The 12008-nt window shown below is 45.4% G+C and overlaps 1 protein-coding gene across 1 annotated transcript in view; it reads right to left on the bottom strand.

Moving 5' to 3' along the window:
- The window catches only part of BCO1 (beta-carotene oxygenase 1), a 33788-nt gene extending 26101 nt beyond the window's left edge, over window positions 1-7687 (bottom strand). The window contains exon 1 of the mRNA XM_075008863.1: window positions 7588-7687. Within this exon, the coding sequence (XP_074864964.1) occupies window positions 7588-7651 (64 nt within the window). The 5' untranslated portion in view covers window positions 7652-7687. The remainder of the gene's footprint in view (window positions 1-7587) is intronic.
- Between the last annotated feature and the right edge of the window lie 4321 nt (window positions 7688-12008).

The raw sequence follows: 12008 nt of genomic DNA, 5'->3' as shown, positions 1-12008 counted from the left end.
TAATCAATTGATGATTCCATTCCAGACCATCGTTAAGGTGTTTCAGTTCCAACTCTGACCTTGATTTGCTCAGTTGCATTGCATGGTGTTACTTTGTTTAGTAAAAGTTTAAGTCATTACCCATAGTGAGAAGTTCATTAATTAATAAACAAGCAAACTTAAAAATCAATCTACTATATATCTGAGAGCATCTGTCTGTACAAGAACTCCTCCTAAATAGTAGGAGCTAGAACCACCAAATTGGGTATACAGTTTCCTCTTATCATAACTTAAAGCAAGGTCAGGGTGTGGGTGTACCAGGAAAATGGGTGTGCCTGGAACGGGATTACTTCTCATACAACCACATAGAAAAGAGACACAATCACGAGGTAAGTGAAAAAGCCTGGCAAGTGGCCTGCCCCATCCAGTACTGCCCACAACCCAGAGCTGCCCTTTAGGAAAGGCAGGGGTCTAAAATTCCCCCCATCCCCAGTTAGGCAGGGGTGTTTCCCTTCATCAGGGGACAAGGGGAAAGTGCAGTTTTCTGCATTCCTCACCCTGACTAGGGAGCACAGGGGGCAGATGAACCTGGACCTGCCCCCCTCTCCCAGCTGTGCCTGCTGGAGCTGCAGCAGCCAAAGAGAGGTGCTTCTCACCTGGCCCCAAACTGCTGTGACAAGAGAGGACTGGGGTAGTCCTCTCTCCCTGGGGCGGCCTGCATACTGACCTCCTCTTCCCCATCCTCCGCCCAGAGCAATGATTTCAATGATGCAGGTACATTTTCGTTTTATGAATTGAGTTAAGGACCCAAGCAACATCTTCTAGTTCCCTTCCCTTCAAAGTTGCAACAAGACCCAAACAACCTGAACTGCAAAAGAAGTATGTTTGAGAGCTACTTATCTGTTTCCAAAAAAATATCTGTCCATCTTCCTCACAAATTAATGTAATCCATATTCACCAGGAGTCCAAATTAAGGTTTGTAAACAAACAAAATATACAGCTGTCCCCTCATATGACATCATTTTGACACCCAAGTCAGAGGTCATCCCGAGAGCTGGAACCTTTAGAGCCAGCACGCAGAACTCTAACTCTTCAAAAAATAACTAATAGCAGCAGTAGGCGCATGACATATTTCACAGATATGTGCTAACAGCAGAGGAATGGTGAGATCAGGAGCTGTGGATTCCTGTCTGTGTCCAGTCTCTGGAGGAGAGAAAATTATCTAACAGGCAAAGACATCTGCCAAAGGTGAGTGCTTCGGCCACACCCCTTTCACCCTGGCCTTGTCTCCAGTCCTGTTTTTTCCACCTCCCTGGATCATCCCCCTGCTGACCCCATGTGACCTACTCAGTTCCAGTCAGCACTCCTCAGCAGGGGTGATGAGTTCTATGAGCCCAGCAGTGCCCCTGTACCACCAATGCCAGGGCCTGGCTCCATCAATGTTGGGGGCTGGCTTTCTCCCCTGGCCCTGCCTGCTGCCTCTACACACTTCCCCTGGAGCACTTCCTGGCCTCTGCATGCCTTCCCCTGCTGCCTCACCTGACCTGCCCCAGGCCCCTGGCACTCCCTTGCTGGCTGCCGTCACTGCAGCCTGGCTGCGAGGGAGCGGTGCCAACGGCAGGCTGATGGCTGCACCTGCAGAGGCAGGATGGACGTGGCACTCCGCCATTGCCAGCAGGTGATGCTGAGTGGACTCCTTCAGGGACTTGGATGAGTGCCAGGAGAGGGAGTTCTCCTCTCTGGCCACAGCCCAAAGTTTGAGTTACTCATCCTCAGCCTAGTCCCACCTCAGAGCCCACTCCCTACAGCCTGAGACCTCATCCCTCCTCCTCTCTCCACCCAAACCCTCTGCCCCAGCCCCAAGCCTCTCCCCTTTCCCAGTCCCATCACCCCCAGCTTGCAAGGCAGATTGGAAGGGTGTAATTTGGATCCATTCTGGGCCCTATCAAAAATTATGCAAACCTGCCCCCCCTGCCCCTCAGACTCCCTTGTCTTAGACTCTTTGCCCAGCAGTGTGGCGGGTGGGTAATGTAGGCAAGGGGAGGCACCACTGCCTTCCCCAAACTGCCTACAGTCTCCAGCTGTCTGGGAGGGCTGGGCTAGGGTGGTACAGCCCTGCTGTCTGATCACCAGGTGCTCTGCCCAGCTGGGAAGTGGGGGGCTGTGCCACCTGCTAGCAGGAGGAGACCTTGAGGGGCCAGGGGATGTTCAGGGCCGGGGGTTGGCTCCTCAGGGGGAGGTTGTGGAAGGGACAAGGCTGCAGCTTGTCTTCTCTAGTTGGGTTCTCACCCACTGCCCATGCCCAGCACGTCTCAGTCCCACTCTTCTGGACTCTGTCCCATTCCCATTCCCTAGTCCCATTTTCAGTCTCCACCTCCTCAAGTAACCTCTGCCCCCCTTTGACCTCCTGTCACCCCCCCCATGTTCTCTAGCCGCCCTTGATCCCAATCATCCTCACTGGGCCTTTCTCCAACATCAGCAGTCCTTTCCTCCGCCTCCTGACAAGTGCCTCATCCCAATCTTTTTTCCCCTAGCTAGGCCCAGTTCTCCCTTGCCTCAGAAACATATGTGACCTGCTCCCCTCCTCTCAGACCTCCTGCCCCACTCATTCTTAGTTCCCAGCTCTACAACAGCCAGTTCTAGTCTCTCCCTGGCTCGTCATCTGATTTCCAACTGGGTAAAGCTCAGCAACGTTCAAAACAACCGAAACTATGGTAAAATAATGGAAAGTGTAGGGTGCTTTTACCACGCCTGCCTTTAACACATTTCAAAAATATTTATTTAACTAATACCATATACACATTTCTACTATAAATCCATACAGTCATAGACTAGGATCTCATTGTGCTAGGCACAGTACAAACATACACACCTTCATGTGGTATTAGGTTTGAAATTCTGTGGGGGTGGAGAATAAATTGATGAAAGTAATAGATTCACATCTGGCTGTTCTGACAAGAGCTAGGTTCTGACAGACAGCATAAAAACTCATTGATCACATTTTGGCTGTTGAGTGCAACCCAAGCACAAGTAAGGAACATTCTCTTTCTCTGCAATATGGACGTCTATTATTCTAGCATTCTCATGTACTGCCCTTTGTAAGAATTAGCCACATGAAGGAAGCGGCTCTTTGGCATTGCCACTAGAGGGCTGAGAGTAGGTAAACAATGTTTCACGTATTGTTTTTTTCCCCCTTCCAGTTTGCAAAAGCTGTATTTCTTGTTAGATGTATAAGAGAACTGGAGGAGAACAACCACAAGAAATCACCCACTTACTGCCCACCCCCAAATACATAACTGGAGGGGTCAAGGGAGGAAAAACCCTAAACACCCTTCCCCATGTTCCCATACAAAGAGTGCGTAATACGGGTTTGTGCAGAATTCCTTAAGGTCTGGGGCAAAGGACTAGACAGAGACAGAAAATCTATCCGTGACATTGATTAGGTCTCTAACGCCATACGGTGGAATTCCTTTCATCCTTCATTAAGGGAGGCTCTGTGGAAGATAGTGTTACTGTAATTGTCTATGATACAGGTGTTACCTCACACACAGTGCAAAATGACTATTTCCAATGTTGTCTTTTTATGTCTTATTTTCATTCTCTCGGTGAAGACAGCTAGTATCCTAATTAAAATATTTTCAGGGTATAAAAAAGTTAGAGAGGACAAATGCCATGGGTCTTGGTCACACACAGTCCTAGTGGAGTCAGATCTACTTTTTGGAGTAATGTGAGTTAGAGCTGGTTCTGGATGCTTAGAGTTACCAAAAAGGTACAAACTGCTGTATGTGATAAATGGGAGAAGGGAAGATGATAAAGCAGGAGAGTGAAGAAGTGTTCAAAGAGAAGTAGGAACACTCAAGTAAAAATATATGCTCAGAGAGCCACCCTATTTAAAATGGACAGTACAAAATTTTTGCTCAACTGTATATTTAGTTGAAGTAGTCCAGTATTAATATCTTAACAATATGAATGTTTATCTAATGTTCTTATTTGCATAACACAACATTGCAGGCTATGTAATCCCTAAGGATCCACCAATTACATGTGTGGTATTGGAAAAGGAATCTCTTTTCAATGAACTTGGCTCACTGACCATATCCCACACCACGAAGGCATCAGGCTAGCCTTTTTTCCTACCAGGCAGGACAGGAGAAAAATCTGCAGCATCTGGGGCCTTGTCCAGCCTTAGAGGATTTGGCTTTGGGAAAGCTTTTATCTGCCCTGAGATACTTCACATAAGATATAGTTAGAGATACACATCTTCTAGAACTGGAAGGGACCTCTGGAGGTCATCTAGTCCAGTCCCCTGCCCTCTTTGCAGGGACAAGCACCACCCCTGACATCTATTTGCCCCAATTCCTAAATGGCTTCCTCAAGCATTGAATTCACAACCCTGGGTTTAAGCAGGCCAATGTTCAAACCACTAAGCTACCCCTCCCCCTGTAAAAAATGGCAATCATCTTTGCAAATTAGAGAACATCTCGATCCAAGTTAGCGAGGCCTGATTAAGACACATTTACACTTCATGGCAAAGATACGCAAAAAAAAATCATGAAAGTCAAATAAGCAAACCTCTTTCACTGGCACATTTAATAGGGACCATGGATGGTTTTGTGGTTAAGGCATTAGACAGAACAGTAGGAGACCTGGTTCAATTCCTGTGTCATAAACTTACTGTGTGTCACCCAGGGCCAGAGTCGCGAAGGGGGCAGCTGCCCTATGGCCCAGTAATTTAAAATGGCCTGGGGCTCTGGGCCCTGTAAATCACCACCAGAGCGCTGTGCAGCATGGTCCAAGTAGCGCTGAGGGCCAGGCTTTGAAAACTAACCCTCCTAGCCTCGCCCCTTCCATCCAAGGATCCTCCCCCACCTTGCATAGGGCCCATCAAAGACTGTCATCAGCCCACTGCCACATTTTACAGATATTTCAGCACCTAAAGATGCAACTAAGCACCTAAGTACCTTTCAGGATCTAGACCTAGCTACCCATGGCTACAGCTACAGGACAAAATAAACCCATGTCACCTCAGAGCCTGGATCAAGTGATTCAAGTTTGTGGGGACTGCATCATAGGGCTAAAAATAGCAGGGTAGAGGATTCCATTCAGTCGAGAGCCCAGGTTCAGAGAACCACACCCTACCCTGAGAGGGAACATTAGCCCCATAGTGCAGGGCTTGGGGTGGGGTGGCCAATGGAGGGGCCAGAGGTTTCCCAGCACAGGCGTAGCCTATGTCTACCTGTGGCACCTAACTCCACCCTTTTGGCACACCTTCCATTTTCAGATCTGCTGAGCTGCTGCCTAACCCTGGACTGTTTTAAAGTTCCACCGGTCAGCAGACCATCTCAAGGTTAGACTTGCAAAGCTGAAGCTGCGTCTACACGTGCATGCTACTTCGAAGTAGCGGCACCAACTTCGAAATAGCGCCCGTCGCGTCTACACGCGTCGGGCGCTATTTCAAAGTTAACTTCGACGTTAGGCGGCGAGACGTCGAAGTCGCTAGCCTCATGAGGAGATAGGAATAGTGCCCTACTTCGACGTTCAACGTCGAAGTAGGGACCGTGTAGACGATCCGCGTCCCGCAACGTCGAAATTGCTGGGTCCTCCATGGCGGCCATCAGCTGGGGGGTTGAGAGATGCTCTCTCTCCAGCCCCTGCAGAGCTCTATGGTCACCGTGGGCAGCAGCCCTTAGCCCAGGGCTTCTGGCTGCTGCTGCGGCAGCTGGGGATCTATGCTGCAGGCACAGGGTCTGCAACCAGTTGTCAGCTCTGTGTATCTTGTGTTGTTTAGTGCAACTGTGTCTGGGAGGGGCCCTTTAAGGGAGCGGCTGGCTGTTGAGTCCGCCCTGTGACCCTGTCTGCAGCTGTGCCTGGCATCCCTATTTCGATGTGTGCTACTTTGACGTGTAGACGTTCCCTCGCTGCGCCTATTTCGATGTTGGGCTGAGCAACGTCGAAGTTGAACATCGACGTTGCCGGCCCTGGAGGACGTGTAGACGTTATTCATCGAAATAGTCTATTTCGATGTTGCTACATCGAAATAAGCTATTTCGATGTTGGCTGCACGTGTAGACGTAGCCTGAGAGTGCAATCCCAGACATACTTTTAACAGGATCCGGACAGTAGTGAGACTTTTTTCCACCCTACATCTAAAGAGCAGAGATATGATATTTTCCTGAGTCCCTGAAGGATGTGGAGATGAATCCCTGTGTTTGGAAAGTGATCAGATTTTACAGTGATACAGTCATGTTAAATGAGCATGTAATCAGATAGGGTGGCAGCATAGTGGCTTGTGGGTGAAGTTCCTAGAAAGAAGGAATGCCAGATAAAACTCTCAAATACATACTGAGATCAGTGCACAGACTGAATTATAATACAAGATACTGAAAAATACACAGAAGGGCAGGAGTGCTGAATGTTCAATACTGAATGTTCAAAGAGATGTCGGGATTTTCTTTGATTCCACAATCAATAAGTAACTGGACCATCATCTGTTTTGAAGTGTGTTCTATTTTGAAAGTGACTTTAAAAATTGGCATTGTAGCATTCTGTATTTGTCTCTGCACTGTGGGTTATGCCTAAAATCTGAGACTCAAGCTGGGTCCTCTGACGTACTGCACTACCACCAATAAAGATTTTGCAGGTGAAATTCTCAGCCACAATGGCTGAAAAGGTGCCTGTCAGAATACATAGAATCCGGCCTGCTTCCTATCTGTTAGCTTTGATGACTGGAGTGAAAATAGCCATAAAATCTTGTTTTTGTCACTGATGTCAGCAGACCTGACTCTGAATTCACACAAAGGACAGCTCTATTGATTAAGAAGGTGCCACTGTCACCCAGTGGCTGTTCCAACTATCACTCTTTATAAATCATTCTTGACTTTGCTGCATCACAAACCTCTTTAGAAGGAGATAAAACTGTAGCAATCAAACCCAGGCCAAAATACCAGCTATGCACACTGCATCCACTTAAATGACTTCACCATGAAAACTTATTTTCATTAAATCACCAGTTTAAATCACGGGACTTTAAAATGACCCTGACCCAGCACAACCGCTCCTTTTTCTCTGCCCTCTTTGTAATAAAGCCCCTTAGCATGAATTATGTCTGCCTTTCTATTTTCGTTCAGAAATAACTCTGTAAAGAGTTACACTCTGTCACGCTGTCTCCAGGAAGTGAAAATGACAATGTCAGCCACTCCTCTCAAGTGCAAACTGAAGAAAACGACTAGAAGCTGGTGACTGGCTAGGGAAAGAGGGAGAAACTGAAAGGACAGAGAAAGGGAGGGATGGGGGCGGCACCAGATTTAAATGGACCTAATTTCCTTAGAAACTGCCAGTTTCCAGGACTCCTTTTCAAACTGACTGGCAGAGAAAGTACACCCCAAAGTGACCAAAAAGTGAGAAAAGACCTGCAACTGGGGTGCTAGAAATAAGATCTGATTCAGACTAACACAGCTATGTCTCTGTCACTCTTCTAAACAGCCATTCTCTCTCTCATTAGACCCAGCAATTCCCCTTCTAAGAGTTGTCTCAAGGAAAGAAGTGCTAGAATATTAAGTTATTTGGAAAACACAGATATACCCGCCCAGTTTGGAACATTTGTTTTACCTTTTACATCTGCTTTGATGGGCTCTGGGTGCTCCGCTTTGTTTCTGCCAAAGATCACATCCATGGCCGCTGCACTTAACCTGTATGTATCCCTTGAACAGCTGGTGTTGTTGATCTTGTGGTCCCCTCTCTGACTGGGCTGGAAACAGCTCTTTCCTGTTATTTATAGGGCCAAAGTGCGCCTCCAGTCAGCTGCTGGTGGCTGATAGTCTGACAATTTACAATAGCTGTTCTTTAATACATAGCACATATAATACCATAATTCTCTGGCTCCCTCCTCACACTTAACTCTTTATCTCTGTTCCTTTGATAAAGAGAACTGCATTCACTTGCCTTTTTGCTCATGATTGAAGAGATCAGTTCCCAGCAGGGCTATTTTCTGATCCCACCTGAATCCCAGGGATTTGGAGAAACTTTGGATAGTGATTAGATAGGAATCCTGGCCCATATGACAAGGGGGAAGGAAAGAGCAGAAGAAATCTCCACCTGCTACTGTGACCTGTTTTTGACAGATAATTAAAAAAAAATTAAAAAATGGCTTGTGCCATTCTAAGCTTTAACAGAGAACAGTAAGTGCAGAGCTCTGTACTTTAGTTTTAGACAAGCCTGGTGAGAAGTAAGCTAAAGGGCACGGCTGTGAATGACAAATGGCTAAATCTTCACAAACAAGGATTGTACCATACCCATGATAATGTAATCTGAGTCAAGGGGCAAGAGGGTTAGAAGTTGTGGGGGTTTTTAAAAAATTCACTACTTTTGTGGCAAGATTAGGTTCCACACAGATTCCAGTGTTGTTCACTTGGAAATCCTCCTGTCAAAAATTATTTTAATATAAAGCATGTGATTGCACAGCAAACTGTGGGACTACATGCAACATGAAGCTGTATAATAGTTCTCCGCACAAGGAGTCTTGTTATCTTTCATGTAACATCACCTTGGAAGTCAGAAATTTATTTCTGCCCCGAGTATGTTTAAATTGCTTCCTAACAGCTGATTAACAAAGAAAATATTTACATGCTTATCCTATGTAAAATTTGGAGATTTATCCAGTGTTCCTCAGGGCTTTTTTTGGTTTGGGAAAATAAAAGGAAAGTGTACATGCTTTATTTAAATAATTGTATTTTTTGAAAAACTGTGTTATTTTTATTAAGTTAATTTTATTTTGTATTTTTCAAAAAAAGGGATAAATTTTAACTGGTTTTTTTTTGGTAAATTTTTAAGTGGAATTCCATCAAGTGTATTTTTTCTTCATGCTTATAAACTTAATATTTGGTATGTTTTAACAAAAAGGAGCTGTAATCAATTTGTCTGCAATAACATGTTCTTCTCGTTTTCAAACCGTAAGCACTGACAGAGCTGTGCCAAAAACAGAGCATAACTCCATATTTCTCCATTTCATGTCTTTTATTTAAAGTTTATTGAGACAACACCTCATTCCAGGTTCACCCTATTTTTCTGGGTCATCTTGGTGAGTCTTCTTCAATACACACTCAGGGCTTGTCTATGCTTACCACTGGGTAGAGGCGCCAGAGATCAATTTTTAGATACAGTTGCAAGGAGTAAGAAAAGGTGATGGGAAAGTTTCTCCCGTCGACCTCCAACTGTGGGGATGACAGAGAAATTTGACCTAAGGTATGTGGACTCCAGTTACACTGTTCTCATAAGAGGTGTTGCATATCTTAGATTGACTTTCTCCCCTTTGGTAGAACTGGGTCAGTATTGAGAACTGTACTTGATTTAGTGACTCTCTGTCTTCTGTTTGGTTTTATGAGAAGCAGTCCTTTTCCAGGCACATCCCATTTCCCCGGCACAACCAAACCCTGGCCTTGCTTTAAGCTATAATGAGAGAGAGCTGCATACCCAATATGGTGGTTCAAACTCTTACTGTTTAGGAGTTCTTGATGAAATAGACAAACTCTCCAAAATATACAGTACATGTAGCTTTCATTACCTATGACAGTTCTCGCTGGGATGTGGATATTGCTCCTTTTGTCCTTACTTGCAGTCTGACCAGAAGTCTACCTTCACACTGGGTAGTCCCTCAAGGCAGTCACCATGCCTTCTTCTACGTTTGGAGACAAACTGGGCCACTGTGGGCTCCACTGGAAATAAAAGATAACGCAATACAGTTGAGTATGGAAATAAAGGTGCTTTGCTGGAGTTTGTAGCGTTAGTGAAAAAGATCTGGGATTTTAATCATGAGGGCGTGAGAGGGAGGAATCAGAGGTAACACTTAAACAGGATTACTAATGGGTTTGTCAGCAGTGAGAGAGAATGGAGAGCATTTGGGAGGAAAGATAGGGGGTTTGATGCTCACACTACCCTCCTTTTTCACACTACAACACAAGGCTCTCCACTTGTCTTGTTTAGTGCCTCGGCGATGAGGCCATGACTGTACTCACCCAGCCTGGGTAGCACCAAGTCTGAGCCCAGTTCCCCACTCCATACATTGAAACCTGGCACACAAGATGACAGCACCTCTCCAGTTTGGCCAGGCTGCCCATTCATCATGACTGAGGAGGGGTGGCCAGGTCAGAATAACCTCATATTCCACATTGAAATGGCCAGGATAGAGCATCTCCTGTCCTGTCAGCTTATCCTCCAAAAGGTGCTACACATACACATCCCTAAAGGCTGCCAGAGGGGGCAGTCGCCTGTCCTGGTCCCCATTACCTCCAACACTGGTGTGACCTAGGATGATATGGGTGGAATACCAGCCTTGAAATTTGTTCAGAAATAGGTCATTAGAAAATTGGTGGGAGTAATTTCAATGGAAGACCATGCAGCTGCAGATGCTCAGCACCTGTGGGAGGGAAAAGTCAATCCAGAAGTATTTTTTGCTGCTTACTTATAGGTTTTGATGCTTAAACAGCCATGTTTGAAATTTCTTGCAAATATTATAGCAATTAGCTGATAAACTATTTGCAGACTTGTATAGTTCAATTCTCCAAGTTGTTGGGGTAAGTACATTTTTCCACTGCAAGCTACACACCTTTAGCAAGATGATGAAGGGAAACCAATGATGATACTTGAACAAGGAGTGGTGAATTTTCATGGTATTCTTCTTCCCTTTATGTTCGATCAGTATTATGCACAGTATGATTACAGTTATTTTAAAATAAGACAGTTCACAAAGGAAGAAAGTTGGGATTGGATCAAACATCTGATTTCTCCATCTCTTAGTCGTTTCTGTGGCTGCAGCCAATGGAGTCATCTGCTGTGGGAGTTTATTTACTCAACAGCAAATACATTCTTGGGAGATGTGGACAGCAGGTAATTTCTGGACTGATGATTTGCAACAGCAAATGGCTTCTTCAACTAATATGAAAGTGGGTGGGAATGGGGGAGAGAAGTTGTCAGATCATGGCAGGAGGCGATTTCAGTTTCTTGCCTTTCTCTTTTAATTTACTGTGAAAATTCACGGAGAAGCATATATAATCTTGCGAATAAGATCATCCTTGAGATCTAAGGCTGTTTGTCATCACAAAATGGTGTATGTTCAGAGCTAATCTGGCAACTTTCCCTGCAAGTGTTTATGCTGCTCTTCTCTGACTTTAGATTAAACTTTGTAAAATGGAAGACAAAGAACAGAGCAGAGGTAGCTGTTCTTGAATGACTCTGTGGTAGGGACAGCCACAGCTCTCAGATCTTGGTTTGCCAGAGACCAGCAACGCAGTGAGGTTCAGTACATGGGACAAAAGCTGTCTGCTGTCGGCTGTATAAACCAAGGCAATCAGGTTAGACCTGTGCTGAACCTGGGTAGGCCACGTTCTACAATGTCCTATTTTATTTTAAGATGTAAGTGGACAGTTCCCAGTGCAGGGGGCAGAGATAATGAATGGTAATGGAGGAGATCAAACAGGAGAATGTGAGGAAATGGGGGGTGTTTTAACTTCAAGATAAAAGAATGAACCAGGCTAATGGTTGCCTAGCAGACTTACCTCAGTACAGCTGCCACTGTGGGTGTGAGCAGCCATTTTGCTGTTCCATGAGCAGTGTGGAGAGAGGCCTCTCCTGGGCGATGACTGAATCTGGAGCTCCTGTTCACAGGTTCAACAAAAGAGCTAGAAAGGCAGGCTGAGCCCAAGCAGATCTCAGGCTTGTGATTCAGTGGCTGCACACGGCTACCCCTCTAAGACTGTCCCTTTTTGTTTTCCATCCATGTATCCCAGGCCTATGGATACAGAAAAATTGGAGTTTTATGCAAATGAAGCAATATCCTAATGTGAATAATTAATACACACATTACCTCATTAGCAAAATTATCCTCTCATAAATTCTTCAGTTCCCCACTCCTCCCTGGGTCAGATCCATCCTTTCCCTGCTGTAAGTTTCCCCTTGTTGGAACAAAGTCTGGACACTGTATATGAAGTAAGCAGGAGGGTTTATTACACACAGCGCAGGTGGGGTGTCACTTTGTG

The sequence above is a fragment of the Carettochelys insculpta genome, chromosome 14 (assembly GCF_033958435.1).
Source record: "Carettochelys insculpta isolate YL-2023 chromosome 14, ASM3395843v1, whole genome shotgun sequence".
Lineage (NCBI taxonomy): Eukaryota > Metazoa > Chordata > Testudines > Carettochelyidae > Carettochelys > Carettochelys insculpta.
Note: the sequence above shows the minus strand (reverse complement) of the source record. Positions and strands in the feature narration are given on the sequence as shown.